The 24,797-nt window shown below is 48.2% G+C and overlaps 1 protein-coding gene across 1 annotated transcript in view; it reads left to right on the top strand.

Moving 5' to 3' along the window:
* GFRA1 (GDNF family receptor alpha 1) overlaps positions 1–24,797 on the top strand; it is a gene marked incomplete at its 5' end in the record, with an annotated part of 66,024 nt that overhangs the window by 5,934 nt on the left and 35,293 nt on the right. Inside the window, 2 exons of the mRNA XM_089898208.1 lie at positions 19,758–19,867; positions 22,805–22,939. Of these exons, the coding sequence (XP_089754334.1) occupies positions 19,758–19,867; positions 22,805–22,939 (245 nt within the window). The remainder of the gene's footprint in view (positions 1–19,757; positions 19,868–22,804; positions 22,940–24,797) is intronic.

Genomic DNA, 24,797 nt, shown 5'->3' with positions numbered 1-24,797 from the left:
GAAATCAGCAGTTAGACAATGCAAACTTCTGAACCATGGAAAGAAAGGTTCGGGAATATGAGAAAATACAAGTAGAACATTTTCTAGTCCATTTGAGCAGTTTTCATTTCAAATGATTACATGGGTGTCTTTAGCGATGCAGAGTGCCGAATCATTCGTTTTTTGTTGTTTTGTTTTTTTTGTGGTACGCGGGCCTCTCACTGTTGTGGCCTCTCGCATTGCAGAGCACAGGCTCCAGACGCGCAGGCTCAGTGGCCATGGCTCACGGGCCCAGCCGCTCCACGGCATGTGGGATCTTCCCGGACCGGGGCACGAACCCGTGTCCCCTGCATCGGCAGGCGGACTCTCAACCACTGCGCCACCAGGGAAGCCCAGAATAGCTTGTTTTTTAATGCGCCCCACCTGCGCGAGCTGCCTGCCCTCCTCCGGCCCCCCCATCTCTTGGCTGGAGGCCCCCTGGACTCCTGGTGAGGTAGGGGGCTCCTGTGTGTGTACGGTGATTCATTAAGCAACACGGACGTCCTCCAGCACCTGCTGGATGCGGGGAGGAACACGCCTCCCGGTGGATCTTCCAAACCTCCACCCCCAGCCTGTGCATCCACTCAGCGCCAGCTAAGCAGGGTCTGAGCTCACTGCATCCCTGGCTAACAGGGGTAACCTGAGCTGTGAATCAGGCGGGAAACCGCTGCAATTCGCTCCATCTTGTTGCCTCCTATCTCTTTCCTTATCTCTCCTTTGGCAGGGACGGGTGTGAAGCCATTTGTCGGTTCCTGCTGGAGCCTGTTGCTAAAAAACGCCTGTCCAGATTTACTCAGCGTTCTCGCTCTCCCCAGCCAGCCCCTCCCGGTGCCTGCCCAAGCTCAGGGGCTCCACTTGCTTCCCCTCACCCCTTCCCTCACCTGCCCACGTCCTCACCAGAGTCACATCGGCCACTCTTGGCCCTGAGACAGAGAGATTCAGACACTCCTTTACATTTGTACATTCTGCCAGTTATTAGAACCACATGGACGGATGGAATTTTGACCACAGAACTGTCTTTTGCTGCCTTTGAGTATGAAAGTGGAGGGAAAAGGAATGGAACTGTATCCGCCCAGAAAGCCCAAAGAGAGCCCCATATTTCTTTGGGGGAGGAGGTGTCATAGTGGAGGGTCTCAGGACCCACATTCAGACTGGGCCTCAGCAGGTGAGAAGTAGGGAGCATCAAGCAGAAAGAAGGCACTCAGGTTTGGGAGGACATAGTGAAGGGAGTGGGAGGTGGTCTAGGGTCTGTCCTGGAGGCAGAGGGAGAAAAATTAGTGTGATACAAAGGCAAGAGGTTGAGGGCCTCCGGTGCCATGTTGAAGTGTTGGATTTTATCCTACAAGGGGCAGGGGAGGTGAGATATGATCAGCTGGACCTCAGAGAGTGCCCAGGTGGCAGTGTGGGGCAAGGATTGGGGTGGGGAGAGGCCAGGAGGCCAGATAGGACGTGCTTGCAGTGGACCAGATGAGGGGTGACCAGGAGGATAGAGTTAGCACATAGGAAATCTATCCATTCATCCATCCACCCACCCATCCATCCATCCATCCATCCAACCAGCTGGTCTGTCGTTGCTGTGCCAGGAGTAAAGACCTGGCTCCTCACTGGCCGTGCAGGAAAGAAGGCAGGTGCACATACAGTCGTTACAGCCTGGTGTGGAGTCTGTGGTCAGGAAGGTGCAAAGTGCTGCAGAAGGACAGAGATAAGAACAGCCAACTTGGCCTTGGCCTGGAGGGTCAGCAAGGCTTCCTGGAGAAGCTGTCATCTGAGCTGGGCTGGAAGGACGAGAAGCACGGGAGAGACCACCAGGGGTAGAAACGGGACAGAGGCCCAGGGCTGTGGATTTGAGGAAGATGTGGGAACAACAACCCGTTGACTGGGTTTTAATGACAACCCGTTGACTGGGTTTTAATGATGAGAGGCACTGGGCCTCATGATCTCAGCCCACGTGGAGGAGCTAGGAACCAGCCTGATCTTGCTGACTCCAAAATCTGGCTTCTGTCATTCTTTCCAAATGATTGTCTTTCATGACAAGAATACAATGTTCTTATACCGTTCAGCCTTACCACCTTTAGTTCCAGACGGGCAGAATGATAATCCCATCCAGCCTCGGGTCTGGACGCTCTTTAGGGCTCAGTAACTAAGACAGCATCAGTTTTAAAGATAGTTTTCACAGAGCGTTAGGACATAATGTCCATCACAGCCTCCTAGCATCACTTAAAACATTACAAAAGAAAAGAAGCTACTCAGGTAATATGTGGTCATTAAGTTCTTACTTTAATTTCCTTTTGAGCATTCATTGCTTATTATAGAGTGCTTTCTCTGTGACAGCTTACTGATTGCAAGTCATTTCTACAAACAGGAAAAAAATCTTTCCAGACCACACTGGTTTTCTTCTTATTGTTAACTCAGTCATTTACTCAGGCACATTCACTGAGCACAGTCTGTCTGACCCCAGGGTCCTAGGTGTGTAAGTCATGTGACCGTCACCCAGGAGCTCCCAGGAACCTGGTTGCTTGGACTCCGTAACTCCCTGCTGAAGTGTCACTGGAGTTTAGAGTCCTTGACCCTCACTTCCCCCCAGGCAGCAGATACCAGGGACCTGGCTGTGTATCTCATGGGAGATGAATTCTCTGCTGTCACAGAGCTACAACCAGCTCTAAACAACCCATGGTTGTCACCGGGGGGGGGGGGGGGGGGGGGGGTCATCCAGGTGTTTGTCTTCCTGCCTTCTCCTTGCCCTCTGGCCGTTTCATTAATCATAGGAGAACTTCCATTCTGTGATTGCATCTTGAATGCAGTGCTGATAAAACGTGCGAGTGGGGGTGGGTGGGGGGGGGCGGAGAAGCCTGGAATTGTTCCCAGATATGCTGAAATGGGAATGGGTGGGGACTTGAAGGGAGTTTCTGGAACCCAGATTTCAGGCCACTTTGTCTAAGACCCCAATTGATCCCCTCTGCTGCTTTGTGCAGCCTGTTCCTCTTCAAAGGGGACCCTTCTGCTCTGCCCAGTGAGCATTTCACGTACTAGGACCCGTGAAGTTCCTAGGCAGGGTAAACTAGCTCCCCGCTCAAGTCTGGACCGAAACCCAACCATACAGATTTTACAGTCTCTTTTTTTTCTTTCAAGGGAAGGGGATGCCTCCGTTTTATATCGTTCTCTTTTTCAAATGTGCTTTATCCACGGAGCAAAGAATGGAGGAAAGGGAGACCCCAGTATTCCTAGTGGGCTGCCCCCTTATCCAGACCAACATCCTTTGGGGTCCAAGGGCAACCCATGCTGGCTGGCATGCTGACCCCTTAAGCTGAGGCTGTTACCTCACTGTCCCGGCCTCCACAGGACACAAGACTTCTTTTGATCATGCATGGTTTGCAGTTGACATAAGTTCCCATAGCCTGTGACCCAGAGCTGTCTCATTTTTGTGCAGGGAAATCTGCACCCCCTCACCGGGTGGCTGTCATGTATGATTAGAGCCCGGGTCTCACAGCCAGGCTTAGGGGTCCTGCTCCACCCAAGGAAACCCCAGACCCCCACTCAGGCACTACCCCAAGTTAGATATCCTGCAGTCACGTTGGCACTTACATTTCTACGAGGCATTTCCAACTCAGTGAATGGGAAATTGCTCTGTGATTTCCGAAAGCAATTAATTACGCAGAAAATTTTACATCCAAGGAAAACAAGAATTTAAAAGAACCATCAATGTGAAAAGTACCACACCAAGCTGGAGTTGGGACTTTATTTTTTCCTTCCCCAGTAACTGTCAATGTGTTTGTGAGTGAGGTGACCCTGGGCTTGCATCCTGGTTATGATAGTTGTAGAACATGGGCAGCTCGTGGCCTCAGTTTTGCATCTACAAAGGGAGGTAACGACTCCATCTTCACAGGGCAGCCATGAGGATTAAATGCGATATCTCTGCAAAGGCATCATCACAGTGCCTGCCACCTAACAAAGCAAAGACGCAATAAATGTTTTTCTTTCCCCCTCACGCTTTCCACAAGTTTTGATCACAGAGGACAAAGAAAGCTTATGATTCCAAATATAGCATCCCCCCGCCATCCCTGCTCCAGTAGCAGACAGAGACCTTTAAGGCAGGATTTGTGGGTGGAAGGGGTAGATTTTTACTGCTTTACACTTTTATGTACCCACAGCATTAAGCGGCACATGGAAATTCCAACTCCATTATGTGAAGCTGTGTTGCTAAGCTTTGTACATCACCATCTTTTCAGTTGGCACCATTAGGGAAAAGTGGGGGGCAGAGGCGGTGGTAGACAAAGTCCAGAGGTGTTTGGACCGTGTGTCATCTCAAGAGCATTTCTGTCTAGAATAAACAGTTATCAGCATACAAAGATACCCACTGAGACGTGGATGGAGCTGGCCACGAGTTTGTTGGGCCTGGAGTCCTAGATTCACTATTGTTTAAACTGAATACGCAGTGGGGGCACCCCTGGCAGCCTCATGGGACACGTGCTGCTTCAGTGACCCAGAGTAACTGTGAATAAAGGGTCCTTAGAGGTGCTTGTGTCTGAGCCAGTGATGTGAGCCATCCAGCAAAGGGCAGTCACTGACTCAGTGCCACTGAGTCTGAACCCTCCTCTCGTCTGGGTGGTTCTGTGCCATGAATCATCCGATCATCCTGTTAGAGAGCAAGCCACAAGGCGGGGGGGCAGCGTGGCTCATTGTACAGGACTCAGGGGCCCAGAATCTGCAGAGCCAGGGACATTATTGCAGGAAGCTGTGGGTGACAGTGATGGTGATCAACATGATGACGAAGAGGGTAACATTTATGTGACATTCGCAGTGCGCCGGGCACTGTGCTGAGCACTTCACAGCGACTCCGGAAGTGAGGGCTGTCCTCGTCCCCGGTTCGCAGGTGAGGAGGTGCAATCTTGAGCAACTTCTGCAGTCACCCACGTGGTGCCGCTGGAATGAGCACCCGGAGAGTCTGCAGGGCTGCAGAGCCCGGCTTCTGTCCGCTGTGCCCCTGCTTCGGGTGCAATGTGTGCGTCTCTTGAAAACCACCCACATCACCTTCCTCAGAGTGTGTGGAAGTGGAGACTGGAGGCAATTTTGTTTTTAACTCTTTATTTATTCATTTTAAAACAAAAATTGTACGTAAGAGAACTTTGGATCTTGTCAAAGTAAGACTTAAGTGCCCCTCATCAAAAGTATTTCACTTCTCAGGGCTTCCCTGGTGGCGCAGTGGTTGAGAGTCCGCCTGCCGATGCAGGGCACACGGGTTCGTGCCCCGGTCTGGGAGGATCCCACATGCCATGGAGCGGCTGGGCCCGTGAGCCATGGCCGCTGAGCCTGCGTGTCCGGAGCCTGTGCTCCGCCATGGGAGAGGCCACAGCAGTGAGAGGCCCGCGTACCACAAAAAAAAAAAAAAAAAAATTCGACTTGAAACATTTTTAGCTACAGATATGGTTTGAGAAAGTTTTCTGCTTAGCATTCTGGTGGGTGGTTGGTCCATTCACTGGCTCAGCAGGACTGGAGTGCCAGGGGCTTTGCAGGGCCTAGGGCGTCAACATGGAGTGTATGCGCACACCGCCTGGAAGAGGGGGTTCCGGACTTCTCCCAGGTGCTGTTGCTCCAGGGCAGTGGTTCTCCAACTTTAGCCTGCAGTCAAGATCAGTTTCTGATCTATGAGGTCCGGGGTGGGGCTGGATAATTTGCATTTCTAGATCAGTCCCAGTGACACTGCTGCTGGTCTGGGGACCACACCTGGAAACCCACTGCCTTAAGGTACGTTGACCAGGTGATGACCTAGGCTGATGAGCTTCAGCCTGTTCGAGGGGTCTGCAAGCTGAGGATGAGAAGGAGTGAGCAGCCAGATGGGCCCTGTGGGGCACCGAGACTTAGCAGGGGACCTAGGAGAGGCCTCACAACTGTGACTGAGGTGACTGTTAGCCCAGGTTGGGGAAAAGAAAACACCTGGGCAGTTTCTCGGCTGCACTAAGGTCGGGCTCTGTTTGGAGGGCTGTGGGATCCACTGTGAAGGACTCTAAGGTCTGCCCAGGTGATAGCTCCTCAGAAACAGAGGCTGCTGAGCCATGGCCAACATGTATCTATTTACCGGCCCCACTGCAGGGCGGAACCCTGCCCTCAGTGTGCAGAGGAAGTAGACAGCCTGTCGTCCATAGGCTGAGCTTGGCCTGAGATTGGAATTCATTTGTCTGAGTTATGCTGGAAAAAAAACGCAAAGCAAAACAGTGTTTTAAAGCAATTATTTGAATAGAAATCCTCCTTCTAAAATGACCTTCGGAGCAATCTTTGACCTGAGCTATTCAAATAAGGAAAGCTGACATGCTTTACTCTGCTTTTCTTGTCACTTTTTCCAAGTGGAAGCATCTTTGGTTTTCAGGAGGGAGTGTGGGACGGGCAGCGCCTATGGTGGGGCTATGACACGGGTTACTCAACCACACACGGACGTTCAAGATTTAAAAGTGCTATGATCCCAGGAGCCAAGATCACCGTGAGCCTTGAGCTGCACAAATGCATATGCAGAGGCTGTTTCACTCCTAGCTCATTGCTGGTCACAGGAGAGGACAGGTGGGACAGGTGGTGGGAGGTCAGATGCAGTGTCCCAACGGGGCTGTATCTCCATCTTTGTCCTTGTCCCACTACAGCCACTGCTTCACACACAGCATCTTGTTTGTTTTTTTGATTTGTTGTTTGTTTTTTTTGCGGTACGTGGGCCTCTCGCTGCTGTGGCCTCTCCCGTTGCGGAGCACAGGCTCCGGACGCGCAGGCTCAGCGGCCATGGCTCACGGGCCCAGCCGCTCTGCAGCGTGTGGGATCTTCCCGGACCGGGGCACGAACCCGTGTCCCCTGCATCGGCAGGCGGACTCCCAACCACTGCGCCACCAGGGAAGCCCCACACACAGCATCTTGCATTGTAGGTGCTTAGTGACCCTGGTCTTTGGAAGGTTGGTGTCCTTGTTGAACCCAGTGCTCCAGACACTGAGCTAGGTGCTAGATGACCAAGTTGGAGATCAGCACCCTTGGTCCTGGGCGACTGGATGCCGAGGCACCTTTACAAGTCCACTCCACAAGCCTCAGGCCCGGGGCTCTCTCTAGGCTGCTCCTCAACATCCCTAGGCTCAGAGAAAGCAGGAAGGGGTGTTTTCTGGGTATACAAGAGGTGCCACCAAATACTGCCTGTCCACGGGACTCTATTCCAGGCTGCGTGGGAGAGCGCCCTCTTGAGGGAGCCAGGCTTAGTGTCCTTGTTCACATTGGGGCAGGATGTGCTGGCCTCAGGTGCCTCCAGAACCCAGCTGAAGTTGTGACCCTCCTTGGCTGAGGGTCCTGGAGAATGCACTTGCTTCCCATACACCTGTCCCTTCTTGTGAAGGAGGAGAGACATTACCTGCCCCATTACCTGCCTCACAAAGCTATGATTGGAGAGATAGGGCCGGCGTTGAAAGCACCCTGAGAGTAGTAATGGCAACGCTCATATCGGCCCTTCATTGAGCACTGAACTCTGTGCCAGGCACTGGGTTCTGGGCCTTAATCCTCCCACAGCCCTGCTGTTGGTGCTTGTGTTTCATACTTGGGGAAATGCAGAGCTGAAACAGCAGCAGGGGCTCTTGGGATTGGAACCCCCGGCCTGACTTCAGGGCTCACTCCCTTTCCCACTGTGCCCGGCACCCATCAGCTCCGGGAAGGGGCCCACATGTGTGTCTGCCCTTCCCGGAGCCGATGGGTGCCGGGCACAGTGGGAAGGCACTCAAGGAGATGATCCTGGCCAGGCCAGCTCCTGCCTGGTGCATCCTGTCCCCAGCCTTAGGAGTGGTCCCTGCAGCCAGGAAAGGGTGCTTGAGGGGCTGCTGGCTTCTCCCTGTGGGTCTGGGGAGCCCCACTTTTTGCCCCCCTCACTTCTTGATGAGGGGTGACGGTGTACACAGCCTGGGGAGGTGGGATGCTCAGCCTGGGCCAAGATGAACACGGCTGTGTCGTAGGACTGCATTTGGGCCTTACTGAACAGTAACAACAGATATTATTTTTTTTATGCTTTTAAACTGCAAGCACTATTAAACCAAAAGAATGCCCACTGATTCTGTCATTACACTTTATTGGGCCTAGTAAAGATCACTTATATACCCCTAAATCAGATTTCGGCTTCTTGTGTGCACGGTTCACAGCAAAATGGCGGCAAATGCCCCAGAACTAAAATTAAAAGATGGAACATCAGTTCTTTCATTGCTGTGGGGGTGAGTGTGAGCTGGAGAGTCTGTGGTCTTCTTTTCAAAATCAGGCTCTAACTCTTACCAGCTCCGTGATTTTGGCTGGATGTTGGCCTTTCTGAATCCCAGGGTCCTCCACTGTAAAATAAGACTAACCTGGCTGGTCAAGTTATTGGGTATTAAGTGACCCAGGCTTATGAAGCGTCAGGCACAGTGACCGGCTCTAGACGAACATAGCTGTTAGTTTAGTGTCTGGAGTAATTAGACGTGGGCTGCTGTTTCTGCTCACCTGTGCCCGACTGCAACGCCAAGATGTCCATGATGAGTATTGGTCTCTAGGTGATTGGAGCCATAGTGTGTGGCACTGGATTCATTCATTCATTTATTCACTCACTCATTCAACACATGTTTTCTGAACATCTGCTTTATGCCAGGCATAATCCCAGGTGCTCACCTTCTTATGGTGCAGGCAGTGTATCATCAAAGTGAAGATGTGAAAAAGAAAGTGATGGAGGGGAGGTGTGGGCCGAAAGGCCAAAGCCACGCCCTCCATGGGGCTCAGAGCCAGGGAGGGGATTGGTGGGAGGACTCAGAGGAGACCCTTGAGTTCACTGTGAATGGGTCAAAATAAGCCCTGTTTGCGTGGAGTGGTTGAGGGGACAGTTTATTAGAAAATGGCTTATGCGAGCCATGGAAAACAGCTGCTCTGCCCTACAGGGAAAAAAAAGGAGGAATGTAGTTTTAAATGCAGCTGAGAGCTTTAGGTAAAATGCAGAAACTGGGATGGTGGGGTGCAATGGGGTATGGAGTGGGGTGGAAGGGTGCTGTTGACAAGAGGATGTTAAACATGAGAATGGATCACTACCAAGAGTATGGATTTTCTGAAAAAAGGGGAGAATTATCATCTGATAGCAGTGGAATAAGTGATTTATTCTTTTGACATGTAACACCACAATTCCATCTCCCGAGCGATGCCCCATCTAGGAAGGAAGATATTAGGGACTAGTTATTTGCTGAGCTCAAAGCCTCTGTTGACCTTAAAACAACTTGCCTGGAAGAAAAATGACCTAGTGTGTATTTACTATTGAACATAATTTTCCTTAGGAAGTCTGAAACCCTATTAAGGATTAATAGGAGATCTTCTTTTCATATGTTTCTGCTTGAAGTCTGTTTGCGCAAGTGCAGGCTGTTACCATTCAGACATCCATGTGTCTTCCGCCATCCCCACCCCGCCTCCCCGGGCACAGAAACTAGGCTCCTTCAATGTGTGGAAGATAAATTAATATTTGGCTGAGCAGAGCTTGGAGCTTGGGGCTCAGGTACCACAGGGCTGTCCTTTGAGGGTAGGGGCAAAGGGGGGAGTTTTGCAAATTAGTAAAGTCAAGAGAGCCTGTGTAATTTTAATTTTTCATCTTCTGGGAACCCTTGAAGAAGCAAGGTTTGACTGAAGGAGGCCAGGCAGCATTTGAGATAATTTCTAGAATTTACCTGTGTTTCCCTGAAGTAATTAGAGTTCAGTTTCTCTAGCTATAAACATCATGGTTTGACATTTGCTTCTGAGGCTGTAGACAGCACCTCCTTAAATTTACACAGGCCTGATGCCAACCAGGCCAGCAGAGGACATCGTATAGGGATCATATGTAGTGACCTGTAGAATTGCCTTGAACTGTTCTTCCGTGGGTTTGAGTCCATTGTCCTGTAAAACTCATTTTTCTGCTTGAAGATGTAGAGGACTCACAGGATAAATCTCTCTTCGGTCCTAATGGAAGATGTAAGCCCGATGTTAATCGTGAGATTATTGAGCACATACAGACCTTGAATAGGTGAATTAGTGACCACAGGACAAAAGCATTTCATCTGTCAAGTTATTAGCAGATGGATTCTAAGGGAAATACCAGTGTGGTCATCTCTACCCTAGGGCTTCATAGAGGTCTCAAGGTCAGGGCAGAACAGGAAACAACAGCACTGATGAGCTCTGTCCTCATCTAGGAATCTGGAACAGTTGTAAACAGGTGCTAGGTGCCAGGTACACATACATAATCCTTCAGGAACCATTGGAAGGACTTCCTGTCATTCTACCAGCGTAAATTAAGCTTCAGAAAAGTTAAGGTACGTGCCCAAAATGTCATGGTTAGTAAATGATTGAATTGAAATTTAAGTCCTGGCCCATTTTCAGATTCCATCTGCAAAACCTTTACTGCCGTTTCATAGTGTTTTCATTTTCTGTTGCTGCTGTAACAAATTACCACAAACGTGGTGGCTTTAAGTGACACAGACATATTCTCTTCCAGTTCTGGAGGTCAGGAGTACTGCCCCAATCCCACTGAGCTGAACTCAAGGCATCTGCAGGGCTGAGTTCCTTCCAGAAGCTTTAGGGGCAAATATACTTTATTGTCTTTTGCCCTCATTCCTTGGCTCATGGCCCCTCCCTCCATCTTCCAAATCAGCAAAAGCTGGTCCAGTCTTTCTCCCATTGTATTACTCTCACCTCCTTATCTGTCTCCCGCTTCCACTTTTAAGGACCCTTGGGATTACATTGGGCCCACCTGGATAGTGCAGGATAATCTACCCCCCTCAAGGCCCACAACTTTAATCACATCTGCAAAGGTGCTATTACCATGTCAGGTGACATAGCCTTAGGTCTCAGGTTCCAGGGCCTAGAGTGTACACACCTTCATGGGTCATTGTGCGGCCTCCCACAGTAGATTTTCTTCTGAGAATCTATCTTGTTTCTGATTTTCGGTATATCACAAATTGTGGAACTAGTTACTTCCCCCCTCTTCCCAGTGGTTTCTAGAAAGCACAGAGCCAAGTACTTAGCTTTCATCTAGCCAGGTGTATGTGTGCATTTTGTACTGACTGCACCTGTACCTCTGTCTTATCTTTCTTTGGCCCCAAATACTCTCACGAATTTTTACATTTATTCTGTTGCATCAAAGCTACATTCGAATTCATCTCAAAATTTTTTCTGAAGCAAGAGTGGGCATAAGTAACTGGAAGCATGGTGGGTGACCTTTGCTGCCCTGGGTACCTGAGCAGTTGACTTAGAGCTTCTTAGATTTCAGGATGAATGTAAGGCAACTTCTGTAATTCACTCCTGAAGGTGGAGGTACCTGCACAATTCTACATGAAATAAATTCACAACGTGTTGGTCTGGAGTTTTAAGGCGTGGTTCTACTGGCGAAGGATTGGTTGAACATCTAGATTTCTATTTCTTTTCCTCCTCGTGGCCAAAAGTCACAAAACTGATTACTAAAGATTCCCTGCAGAAATATAGAAAACTTATTGGATACGATTTACTCAAAGAGTTTTAGCATCTTTGTCACAGACAGCTGTTGGATACCTGAGAGCTTAATGATAATTTTATCATCCAGAAAAACCCCCTATTTCTCTTCTCCCTCAGTTTCTTCCTGTAATAGCAAGTACCACCAAAGCTACATTTTCTGCGCTAGAGACGTGCTGTAGCACCGATAACACAAAACAACGTATTTGACTTGGCCACGAAGCATAGGGTTGTTCGCAACGTGCCTGTGCTCCCATGATGACTTACGGTCTGCTTAGAGTGTGGCCATCAGTGTGTGCGTTGGAGAAATTTGCTGAGGGAGGGGGAAGGGAGGAGTCCCAGCTGAAGGGCAGCTCTGGGGCATCCAATCAGGCTCTGCTAGGTTGGGATGGGTTCCGTTGCCAACTACCGTAACTTGCTTTCCAGATTTGCCACGTAGAGGTTAGTTGTCAAGCTGTGTCAGCCGCTCTGAAGATGTTGATTGATGGCTGTCAGTGTTCATGCAAGGTGACTTCCTGAGGGATGCCGAGATTGATCTGATGCTGACCTGGGCTTCCCTTGGTGGTGGTGGGGGGGGGCGGGGCTGCTGCTGTTCGATGTGATCAGAAAGGCTAAGGAGGCATCGCATCTCTGCCCTGCAGCTTGCTTTCATTGAGCCCTCACCCTTAGAGATAGACCCCAAGCAGGACACGTGGGCTAAACTGATGCGTGGCTCCACCTGCATTCCATCTTCCCGTGGGTCAAGCTCAGAGGTCAGTGACCGCAGCCTCCTGTGACCCACGTGCTAAGCCGGGAGCTGCCAAGGAGCCAGATGAGCAGGGACTCCCCAGGGTGAGGGGCACAGGTGTGGGGCATTTGGTTAAATGGGCTGCAACCTCCCTAAGAATCTGGATGAGGCTGAGCAGGGATTTGGGGGGAACACGCATTGATTTCGCCTTGGTCACAGGGGCCTTCCTGTCCCAGGAAACAAAAGCATTAGGCAAGTCTTGAGGGCTTCTTGGACCTCACGGCTCTATTTCCCAACAACTTGTGGCCACGGTCTGGCTAAGTCACCAAGAAGCACATCGTTGGCTGAGGCTTTCATCATGCCGCCGGGAGTGGGGACCCACATTAAGGGGCTGAGGAACACAGTGGAGCTTTGAGCATCTGTGCCTGGGGCGCGCAAACCTGCCCCAGGGCCGGTGCTCCAGAGAGGTCACATTTGCTCCCAGGCAGCAGGAGGACCTGATCTTTCTGAAGAGCAGCCCAAGCCTCCCAGCTTCACAGCCTGCCCCTGGCAAACACTGGGCCTCTGCTTCGGGAAGCCAGAATGTACAGTCCAAAGTGGGAAACAGCAAAGCAAGAAGACACCCCCTGCAAAATATGTTTAACATAGGCTCTGATTTGCTGAAGGATGCTTTCCAGATGTGCTCTCCAGTAGGCTGCCGGAGAAGCAGGGCTAAGGTAATTTTCTAAAAACAGAAAGAGGAAAAATCTGTTTTGTGTCGCTGTTCCAGAAAATTACCATTCCAGTGCTCTTGCTTCGTCATCCAAGGGCTGATTTGGGCAGCATGTTTTTCTAATTGATTTTATTCTGCATAAAACGTTAGCAGTATTAACAAACTTACTGTTATTGAGTCATTGAAAAAAATATGTTTTTTCCCCCTATAAATGCCTGGGAAAACGTAGCTTTTCTTAAAATGCTTTTATTCTATAAGCTCATATGACTGAGAGGCTTTAAGTAACACCTCAGGATTCCTGGCTTCGGACTCATCAAATTTGTTTTGGTCGGACTTACAGCCCTCAGTTACACAGATTAACCTGTTCTAAATACATACTTCATTTTATTGCACTTTGCAGAAACTGTGTTTTGTACAAATTGAAGGTTTGCGACAACCCTGCATTGAGCAAGTCTATCAGCACCATTTTTCCAACAATATTTGCTCACTTTGTGTCTCTGTGTCACATTTTGGTAATCCTTGTAACATTTAAAACTTTTAAATTATTGCTGTATTTGTTATTGTGATCTGTGATGTTATTATTGCAATTGTTTTGGCATTTTTAGCAATAAGGTATTTTTAATTAAGGTACATACATTTTTTTAGGCATAATGCTATTGCTTACTTAATGGACTGTGGTTTAGTGAAGCATAACTTTTTTACGCTCCGGGAAACCAAAAATTTTGTGTGACTTGCTTTAAAGCAATATCCACTTTATTGCAGTGGTCTGGAACCGAACCCGCAATGTCTCTGAGGTCTGCCTGTATGTAATATAAGGGCCAGCAGAAGATAAAGATATATGTTTCTCTGTGTCGAGCTTGCTAGATGTTTTTGTTGCAAGGGCTTCCCATTAGAATGGACCAGAAATTGGGGAGAAAAGATGAAGGGATGTGAAGTAAAAATGTATTGGGCAACGTGTATTCCAGGTTTTGAGCGAGGTGCTTTATATAATTGTCACTTAGGTGTCACAGCAACCATTTAAGGCACCTCTAGATACCATTGGCCCCATTTTCCAGGTGAAAAAACTGAGGATTGGAGATGTTAAATACCCTACTAAGGTATTTAACCATGGAAGGTAGGGCTGGGATTAGAAACAGATGCGTGTCACTCCCAGGCCTGTCGTTTTTGGGCTCCTCTAACTGACCCATTGAGAAAGCTTTCAGAAACTAAATGGCTTGAGTTGAAAACCAAGACTTTAAAGCCCTAACATTCACGTTGGATTCAGAGAAAAATGCCAGTGATTTCTTACCTGAGCAGATTAATCAATGGATCCTGTTCCAAGTTTGAGTTGCTAGTGGATCGGCAAGTCTTGCTGTCCTGTATGGGCAGTGGTGTTGTCCCAGAGACTCCTTAAGAAAGGGGAGCCTCATTCATTGAGAAACTCACCACCCTCTTGGGCAGAGTCTGTCTGCACCCTCTGGCCCCTCCTGAGCCCCAGCATTGCAGGCAAAGCACTCACTGAGGCTGTGAAATCAGTGGAACCTTAGGAAGAAGGCTCTGAAGAAAAGCTGGTCAGACGGTGGGAGGCACAGAGCAATTAGACACTTGACGACTTTAATTCAATCCCAGGGTAAAGTCCAGCTCCCTCCTCACTCTCTCCTTCCAGGGCTGTTACAGGCAGTTGGCGATTCCTCTTCCAGTGAAGGCCCCTCTGCCACCACTTACCATGTGACAGTGAACAGGACCTTAACCTCTTTGGCCCTCAGCTTTCTCGCATGTGAGATGAGGGGATCCACTAAAAAGATCTGGTCTCTGTACTCAAAGGAAACCAAATGCCTTGGCACTAAATCATGGGTAATGGTGGAATGGGATCATGGATGAAAATAAGAATGCTTCAAAAACAAGTGGATTTTTTTTTCCACATGTGGCTTCAAGTGTCCAATAGACTGTCTTTCTGAAGTGGAAGGGAAATCCAAGACCTAAGTAGTCAAGCATCGTGTTCAGGAACTCTGGTTTATTAGTGTCAGAGCCTGGATCTCTTTCAGGATCTCACAATTCTTTGTCCAGGTCTCCATTCCAGCAACCACACAGCTTGTGTCCAAGTATGGGATTTGCCCTGGGGGAAAAAAAAAACATTTAAAGGATTAGAATAATCCACGATGAGTGAAACTGGGCACCACTAGTATGTTTTTTACCTGTTCGCCGTAACACTATTTTCCTAAAAATGCTAACAGAAAAAGGAGGTAAATGATTTTCCCCCCACTGTCAAAAGACCATCTGCTGTTTAAGACGCGCCTAGATTTTATCATTATAATCATTTTTCTATTTCCAGTTAGCAGCATGCTTCCTTTAATATGACATTTTCTGCATAAACCACTGTTTTCTCTTCAGCAGATTTCCTAAGGCCAACTTGGCATTTGCCGGCCTTTTTCTTCTCTTTAAGGGTGGGAAATTTCTCTTTCGCAGGGAGATACATTTCTACTTTAGTGCCTATTCATTTTCTTAGAGAAAAACAATCAGGTTCATCACTGCTGTCGTCATGGAGATTTCATGTCTCCAGAAGAAATGCAGTTGTGGAATTTCTTTGTTAATCCCACACTGGCCATGTAAGCTTTCTTGTTTGCATCACTGCAGCCCAGGCGGAGGAAGCCACTGAAAAAGGTTACGGCGTGATTCTTAACCCAGGGTGGGCAGGAGGTCGTGTGCAGGGGGCGGTCCTGGGACGCTGGGGCTGGTTGGCAACTGGACAGATGAAGGTCTGGGGCTCACACAACCTACTAGACGCTTGACTCCCAAGGCGCCATGACCTTAGCACGCCCACAGCCCACCTCACTGTCTTCCTTGCAGACTGTCCTCTCCTGGGTCCCCCTCCACATTCCGTGGCACCACTGTCTACTGAGCTGTTCACACCCTGATTCTGCCCCCTCCTTTTTGCAGTCTTGACCTTCATTCTAGCAACACCCACCATTCAGGGCATCCTCCTTCCCTCCTCCCCTTCTGGCCCTCAATTCTCCGCTGGCTGCAGCCTCCAACACCATTGTCCCTCCTGCCTTTGGCCAGTTTCCTGATCCTGCTCTTCTCATCGCTGTTAGAGCAGGGGGGACACAGAAGAGGTCTCAAGCAAATCTTTGCTTAATAACTGAGACACCCAAGAGTCTTCCTACTCTGCAGATCTGCTCATGTTACTTCTCTGTTTAAAATCCTTCTGTGACTCCCACTGCTTTCAGGATAAAATCCAAACTCTTAGGTCATTCAAGGCCCTTGGTGATCTTGCCAGCACCATCTCTTTCACTCAGCCATTTGCCTCCCATGGTCCCACCATCTCAAGTGATCGACTGACAATTTTCTGGATGATGCATGTGTTAGGTGTAGTGGTTGAGAATGTCCTCCAGCTCTGGAGTCCCACTGAATGTGGCCACATTCCAGCTCCGGCACAGAGCTCTACAGCCTGGAAGGAGTTACTTAACCTCTCTTTCCCTCAGTGTCTCCATCTGTTAAATGGGGCTGATAGCATCACCTACTAAGGTTGTTGTGAAAATTAAATATGTGAATACATGCCAGACACTTAGATCAGTGCCTGGCAGGTAGAAACACTCCGTAATTATTAAGAATATGGTTACTTTATCACATACTGCTTCCTTCTGCCCGGAGTACCCTCTTCCACCTTTTCCTGAAGGATCCTAGCTATCCTCCAAGTCTCAGTCTCAATATTACAGCCTCTCAAGCTGTGGTTTCCCCCTCTGTAAAATTAGGAAAATGAAGTAATAGCCCTTACCTTATTAGAGTTGTCAGGGAAAAATATAAAGTGTATGAAGGCATGCCTAATATATACTAAATACTTCATTCACGTTGTGTTATTTTTATTAGCAGGTTTTCTTACCTTTTATCAAGAGCTAGCCACTGTAGTATTATAATCTTTTTACTTGTTTCTCTTAGCTTCTAGATGGCAGGTTATTTGAGTTCAGGGACAGGGAACTTATTCATCGTTATTATCACAAGCACTTGACCCATCATTCAGTGAATGGAACGGGCAGGAAGTCAGAGGCTTTGTCAATACATGTAATGATTTGCACACGTTGCTTTGAGAGATTTCAGAGGACTGTGCTGCTGGGATGTGAGGATCTTTGGGGAGGACTGTTTTCTCTCTTTGGAAAATACCGGAGACTGGAGGTTAATTTACGACACCATTTCACATGCCATTTGACACAAAGGGAGAGGAAGCCTGTCCTGGAAGAGCTGGGACTCAGCTCCCAAGACCCGACACATCCTTCATCTCTGCGATTGACGACATCATGCTGGCTTTTAAAGAGCACTGTGCCAGTAAATATGTAACAACTGGTTCTCCAGGAACAGCACAAGACCCTGATTTGTAGCACTTGCTGATTACCATTGGGTAAATATTCCCACCAAGGCCACTTTCAAGCCACCACCGTGATGTTAACCAACTCGCAAAATTCGTGAAAAGGTACCAGTCTGCCCGCAATGAGCTGGCTCCAGGAACCACTGTATAAACTTCTTCTGACGTCAGTTTTTCTATCTGTAAAATGTGAATCACAGAAAGTGGCCATCCTGTCTCCAAGCATAAATGGCAGGGGGAGGTGGGTCAAAGGTGAAGGAAACAGGGAAATGCTAGTGCTTTAGCTGTGCTGCATGTGCTCACGATTATTTTGAAACTCTTGCTGTCCACTGGCTTGGTTTTGTCTTAGGACCGGGATCTGTGCTGACAATCTTCTCTCCAAAACCAACCTGTCTGGGGTGATGCTCAGAGCAGTCTATCTAGTTTTATCCTCCCAATCAGGGTTATGTCCTCTGCAGCAGACTGACTCAATTAGCCTTTCATTCCAGAGTCCAACTGTGAGTCAGTTCTGAGGTTGTTAAGTAAAATGAATCTGGTGGCATTAGCCTTGCGCTGGAGGATAGTATTCCGCATCACGGTGCTGTTCAGTTAATAGTCTGCTCAAGAGGCTACGAGAAACAGGAGACTAGGAGACAGCGCGACCTTTCGACCGTCTCTGCGGGGCAGCTGGGAGCGCGGGGCTGCCAGGTCAGAGAGCTGATCAGGTTGTGTGCAGAACTGGAGTCGCAGCTGCCTGAACCACAGTTGGCCTTTGCAAAGTTAGTAGCCCAATGCCATGAGATCATTAACTTTCATGACCAGGGAAACTCTTCTGAAATTAACACTCAATCCAAGCTGGATGCCATTGGTGCCAGTTGAGTAAGCCTGAGTCACCTTTAGGGATTTCCCCTGAAAGATAAATCCTTTAACCAGGCTACAGGAAATGGCTAGGTTTTATGCCTTTCAGTGTGTTCAGTTAGAGTCAGAAAACACCAACTAGGCTTAGACCGTGGGAGAGATCCAGGCACGTACACAGGCATATGCACGAGCCTCATTTGGAGGATTTTGCCAAGCCACTTAGCTTCAGCACATGGCCCTGCTTGGGAAGCGTTCTAAAGGGCCTGTCTGAGGAGTGTCAGGTGCTGTGCAAAGAAAATAAAGCAGAGCTTCAACACCTGCCCTGGGGAGTCACCGTGATGGAACCAGGCACACGACATATGGGATGTACAGATTGGCACAGGTAGGGAAGCTCAGACACGCCTTGTTTACAAGGGTTCAAGGAGAGACCAATCCCATACGAACCATCCTTTTCAATGTGCTGTGAACTTAGATAATTTCATCAGGCCTTTTAATCCCCTTCCAGTTAAAGTTGTAGGAAAGGGACACGGAATGTGCATCCTACAGGCCTTTTACAAACCTCTGTGTTCTCCAGACATCCTCCCTTGTTCAGCTCCACCCAGGCAAGCTTGCTTATATCATTAAGGATGCTAAGTAAATACAGTTTCTTGGGTGGATAGAAGTAAAAACAGCTCTGGGTATGTTGGCTGGCAACTCGGGTGAGCTGAAGGGAAGAAAGCTAAGACAAACGTCCATTGTGTCCCATAATTATCAGATAATTTAAATTCTCTTGAAGCCCATTGTGTTATTCACATAGAAACAGAGCTGTGGTCTGCTCGGATGACCTCAGAGGTGCCCCAGCTTTCATTCAGGATTTCTCCAACAATATCCTCTTTAGACTGAAAAAGAGCCAGTTGGCCACAAAGAGCCCTTTTCCTCCCCAGACCGGTGTTGTCTCTGGCCCTGTCTTCACTTCTGCACCTTCCCCACCACCCAGGTCTTCTGGGTGGACTGCGCTGGCCCCTGGAGGCTTAGCAAGCTGCAGACAGATGCTTCGCTTTGATCAGTGGACCCCTATACCCAGTCAGACAGTGAAATTGCACCCTGAGCCAGCATCACCCTGTCCCTTTTGCCTTTCCCTTCAGTTCTGGAAAGGCGAGCTCCTCCTCAGTATCACTTGGCTGGAATAAACCACTGCCCCCTTCCTGGGGTGGTGGCTGAGAGATGACTTAGATGACAGATACACGTATTTTTAAAGCCACGAGTAATTACAGGAGCAGTTGGGCTATAGGATCCTGTTTTGATGCCAGGGACATGTTTCTGTGTCAAGTAAATATTTTCCCAGTGTGGACCTCCGGTGAGCGTGTGGAGAAGCACATTTCCTAAAGATGCAAATAAGTCTAGTCAGAAATAAATATTGAATGGAAACTTCAAAGCATCTAGATTTCTCCAGTTATAGGCCCTGAAGTCTTCTCTGCAAGGCGCCCACACAGGAGGGCGAGGGGACGGTTAGGGGCGCGCATAAGAGAGGATGCTAATATTGTAAGAGTTCACGTTCTCTGTATTTTTTGGTGTGGAAAAAGGCCTATCAAGGAAGGAGTAAAGAAAAGTTATGTCTGTCCAGAAGCTTAGGCTATTTTAAAGCCTATTCCCCACCCCCTGCTTTCTTCCTGTTGCAGATCTCGCCTGGTGGATTTTTTTACCAACTGCCATCCGGAGTCAAGGTCTGTCAGTAGCTGCCTGAAGGAAAACTACGCTGACTGCCTCCTCGCCTACTCGGGGCTTATTGGTAAGACTGGGGAGACATGGGATGGGAGAAAATGCTGGTTTACAAATACTCAGACTCCTTCCATTGTAGCCTGCCGCTCCCTGTGGATGTAAAAATCTCCTAGGAATGCTCTGTGCTGGTGTTTTGATGTTGGGTCCTTTAGGACTCGCCTCTGAAGAAGGGGGGAAGAAAAAGGAGGAAAATGGATTCAATGGATGCGCAAAGGCAGGAAGCAGGGATTATTAAAGAACTGGAAGGCAGCAAGTGTGAAGACCTGGGAAGCGTCTCAGTTGGAGAACTGACCGCACAGAACAAAAGTAGGGGGGAGGGCTTCCCTGGTGGCGCAGTGGTTGAGAGTCCACCTGCCGATGCAGGGAACACGGGTTCGTGCCCCGGTCCGGGAAGATCCCACATGCCGCGGAGCGGCTGGGCCCGTGAGCCATGGCTGCTGAGCCTGCACGTCCGGAGCCTGTGCTCCGCAACGGGAGAGGCCACAACAGTGAGAGGCCCGCGTACCGCAAAAAAAAAAAAAAAAAAAAAAAAAAGTAGGGGGGAAAGCGTGGTTATGGAAGAGGAGAGCAAGTCAAACCAAGTTAATTGTATTGGGGAACTTTGGAGAGAGGGAACTTGGAAGTCATTCAGGCTGGGGAAGTCAGAAAGGCTGTTTTCCAGAAATGGCCCTTTGGAAAGAAAATCCCTGAACACTGGGGGTCCTGCTCGCCATTAATATTCTGGGTAATTCAGCTCCTGGTGGGTAGGGGGTGTTTCGCCTAATTTTTTTCCCCTGAGAACAGACATAGCAGAAATAGTGTTTTCTGTCTTTCAAGACCTAAGGTGTTAGAGGAACCAGGTTCTTGGCATTCAGGGGAACAGTGCAAATAAATGAGGCACCAGTGTGAGTCGGAAGAGGGACAGAGAGAGGCAGATCTGTACCCAAGGATAAACAGGGGCAGCAGGAGGAAAGGAAGGGCTCTGGGCACCAGGGCTGCAGAAGCCTTGGTGGCAGGGCTCGCTCACGATTGTCGTTTGAGAAGCAACAGGTAATGAAGGCTGGGGAAGGATCAGGGAAATCACGGTTGTCAGAAGCCTCATGGCTCAGCCAGGGTGTGAGCGCCTGCCAGGATCACACAAGTCACCAGGCAGAAAGAAGGTCCCACCAAGAGTGACAGCACAGACCAAATTCTTTGTCACCAGAGTGTCTTCAGCCAGAGCCGCTGGGAAAATCACTGACTGTACTTAATGCAGGGATGTTGCAGGTGCGTGCACACTCATCCCAACTTTTTTTTGCAGGGATACCTGTGCTCTCGGGTAATACCATTCACCAGCTATTGCCCATCCTCATGGATAGGTCCCATGAGCTTATCTCACTTAAGTCAGCCCTCCAAATTCGCATTCACTCTCCCCTTTTCTTAAATAAAGTAGTCCCTAGTAGGATTATTTAGCAACTATGGAATTACAGGTTTAAGAAATAACTGAATTAAGTAAGGAGTGCTCATTGTAAAGAGTTTTTTTTTTTTTTTTTAAATACAGAGAACGCAAAGGAGACAATGTTAAAGATGTACAGCCCCACTCCAGGATATAACCACTATTTACACCTCAGTCCGTACCTTCTAGGTGCACATGCTCATGAAATACTCCATACGGTGCCAAGCCTCAGGGCTGCCAGGTGTTTCTGGCCTGAGGATGATGAAATCCTCATTATTTAAGGGAATAACTGGTTGAGACAATGCATTCTGTGCACCAAAATTTATTTCTCTCTTGGGTCCAACTCTTTCCCTCCACTCTGGTCATTGGGTTCTAACTTCTCTCAGGACAAAGCTTGTTCCTACTTCTTCCAAATGTCAGGGATCCATTCTGGTGCCAGGCACACAGTGGGTGCTTAGTAGACATACTCTAACCTCTTCACTCAGCTTTTGGGGTGCCCGTTCCTTTCTCACCCCAAGTTAGAAGCTTCTCTCTGCTGTGGGTTGACGTTTTCATCCCGAGGTATAATGGGACATTATTTAGTTCAAGTCAATAAGGAATGTAGGGCAAAGAAGATATGCCCTTGACCCAGAAGAGCTTAAAAAGAATTTTTTTTTCTGTTTCTGAACCAAATATATCCTGTGGCTCACTGGACTGCCTATTACTTCTTAATTCCACAAACTGTATAAAAACAGAAGGCTTCTTGGCATGAGTAGGCATTGCCTGGTGTGAGCCACCCAGGAGAAGACATTTGGGTCGTGCTAAGTATAAACACATTGTTTATTTGTGCCAGTACAGAACTCATCAGAAGAACAATGAATACACAGGAAGATGTAGGCAAGAGTGACCACCCAGCATTTCTTTGAGGACTTTTGAGGACTCTTAAGACAATACTCTAGGAGCCATTGGCTTAGAGAATTTCCATTGTTTATTTCCAATTCCATCACAACTTGGAACACTGAATCAGTTGAGAGTCTAGTGAGCAGCGGCCTCCTTGTATACATCCAGAATGTGGGGTAACCCATAAGCGTAGCTTCTAAGCTTCTCTGCGTTACTCTGAAGGAACCTATTGCTTCTGAGGGAGGTAGAGGCAAAGTCCTAAAAGGATTTTTTAAGATGTGTAAAACCAGCTCTATCTATTTATGAAGATTAATGACATTTTCAAGAAAATGCAAGGGATTTGGCAGCTCATGCATTCTAAGTTACTTCTCCCCTCCTCCATGACATCCATACCATTTGTGCAGCAAAAAACACCCTAAGTGCAGCTCAAGGAGTTCTGTTAGAATTTTTTAAGTAAATGTGTAAATTATTTTATGTGCTCAAGATAAATTGCCAAAAAATGCACTGTTTAACCTAATTTTCCACTCAGCAAACGCAATGTTTGTAATTATCCACGGTGCATCCACTGTCAGAGAAACATTTGTTTCTTTTTAGGCTCTAGGAAAGTTTATACCATCACACAAGAATAAAACGCCTTGTTTTTTACTCTTCTAGGTACAGTCATGACCCCCAACTACATAGACTCCAGTAGCCTCAGCGTGGCCCCCTGGTGTGACTGCAACAACAGTGGAAACGACCTGGAGGAGTGCTTGAAATTTCTGAATTTCTTCAAGGACAACACATGTCTTAGTGAGTTTCAAAAACAACAGGCAACAAACACACAAACGTGTTTTCCCCTCTAAGTTCAAGCTGGCCCTTTGTGTTTCTTGTGTCTGCCTTCTCTCTCTCTCTCTCTGTCTCTCTCTCTGTCTCTCTCTGTGTCCCTTTTTTTCCTGATCGCTGCCGGTGAATCCAGCTCCTTTTGGCCTCACTACGTAATGCAGCGGGGCCGGAGCAAGTGATGAACTAGGTGCTGCTAAGACGGCGAGTCCAGAGGCCCAGGAGAGTGAGAGATGCAAATAACCAAGGGTACATTGTGTGGGAAAGAACATTTCTACCCACAGTTGAGATTTTGATCTTGGCAACCAACCCCAAGTCAGTTCCAGCAGTTCTTAAAACCTAGTCAGAATATACAATGTGAGACACTCAGACAAGTTGGATGGGGATAGGCCTCCAAGGGCTCTCTGAGAAAAATTAGAATGTTAACATCAATAGCCCCCTGGATGTTTAGGGTTGGCTCCGAGGAGAAGCAACGGTTCTTGAGTGAGATCGGCTGGTGATGCAGCCAGGAGCTTCAGGAGGTCGGTTATCTCCGGAGATGAGCTGAGCCGGGGATGGGGGGGCGGGCGGTGGGCTCTGCTTGGGAACAGTACTGGTTATTATTGCAGGGTCCTTTAGGCAACTTGGAAACATGTTTCCCAAAGGGAGAGGGATAGAGAGAAATGTACGGGTGTGAGCGATGGGCCTCATCAGATGAACTGTGTAAGCACTGTGCCAGGTCTCCATTCTGTCCACCGAGATGTGCACGCTCTAGGCGATGATCCAGCTGAGATGCTTGAATACCTTATTCGCATTTTGCGGTGGCAGCCACCGTTAATTTATCGGGTGCCTGCTCTATGTACAAATTCAGTCTGTGAGAATTGTACCGTATACATTGTCGCACTGACTGTAACCTGCACCTAGGAGATGCGGGTGTTACCTCCATTTCACAGTTGAATAAATGGCTGGTACTCACCTAAACCAGCCATGCCAGAGATAGGATCCAAAGCCCGAGTTCCTTCCTCTGCAGCCCCCTGTGCCCTGAGGGCTTCTGTGTCAGGCCTGATATTGAAGGGCCTGATGGACAGGAACTCGTGCCTGCACATCGGGGACCAGGTATGACTTCCCAGTGGGAAATGCGGACCAAGGTTCACCTACCCCTCTGAGCACTGTGCCCTCAGCTGACAATTTCTCCATGGTGCTCTGAGTGATTTCTAAAGAATTAGCAAACTATTTACTGCACGCACATGGGAAAGCTTTTAAGTCTTACTTCTAAAACCTCCTCAATTGTTTCTTCTGTTGAAAAGACAAACCTTAGTGATTTGCTCAGTAGGTGCTTGGCTATAACCCAATGCTTTGATCATCTTAAAACTAAAACAAGCTTTTGGACACTTAAGTGAAATTTAAACCCATAAAACTAGTCGAAAGTATGGAGACATTTGCCAAGACATTGGGCACACCGTGGAACTACACCTTAAGCCTTTTATTTGGTCTTGACTAAAAAAAAAAGAAATATATATAAGCGCGTGCACACACACACACACACACATACACACACACACCCTCTTTTTCACATCCTGCACACCGTTCTGGCAGAATCTGAGTTTCACTGAAGATAAAGCAATGACAACAGAGGTCAGTGTGAGAAAAAAGATTGTACTCACTTGGGCTGGAAAACCACTGCCTCACAGAGAAATTAAAGTTGTCCCTGCTTAATAATATTTTGGTGAAGGGGATAATGGTATCTTATTGTTAATGACTTCTCAATAAAAATAAATGCGTTTGGTCTTCACCGGTGACCAAAGCCAGCCAGAATTTTTCATAGTCATTCCATTTATACTTTGATTAG

Source organism: Delphinapterus leucas, chromosome 16, assembly GCF_059928025.1.
Source record: "Delphinapterus leucas isolate spDelLeu-1000000601 "Yukka" chromosome 16, BTC_Dleu_Yukka2, whole genome shotgun sequence".
Classification (NCBI taxonomy): domain Eukaryota; kingdom Metazoa; phylum Chordata; class Mammalia; order Artiodactyla; family Monodontidae; genus Delphinapterus; species Delphinapterus leucas.
This window is presented reverse-complemented; position numbering and strand designations above follow the sequence as displayed.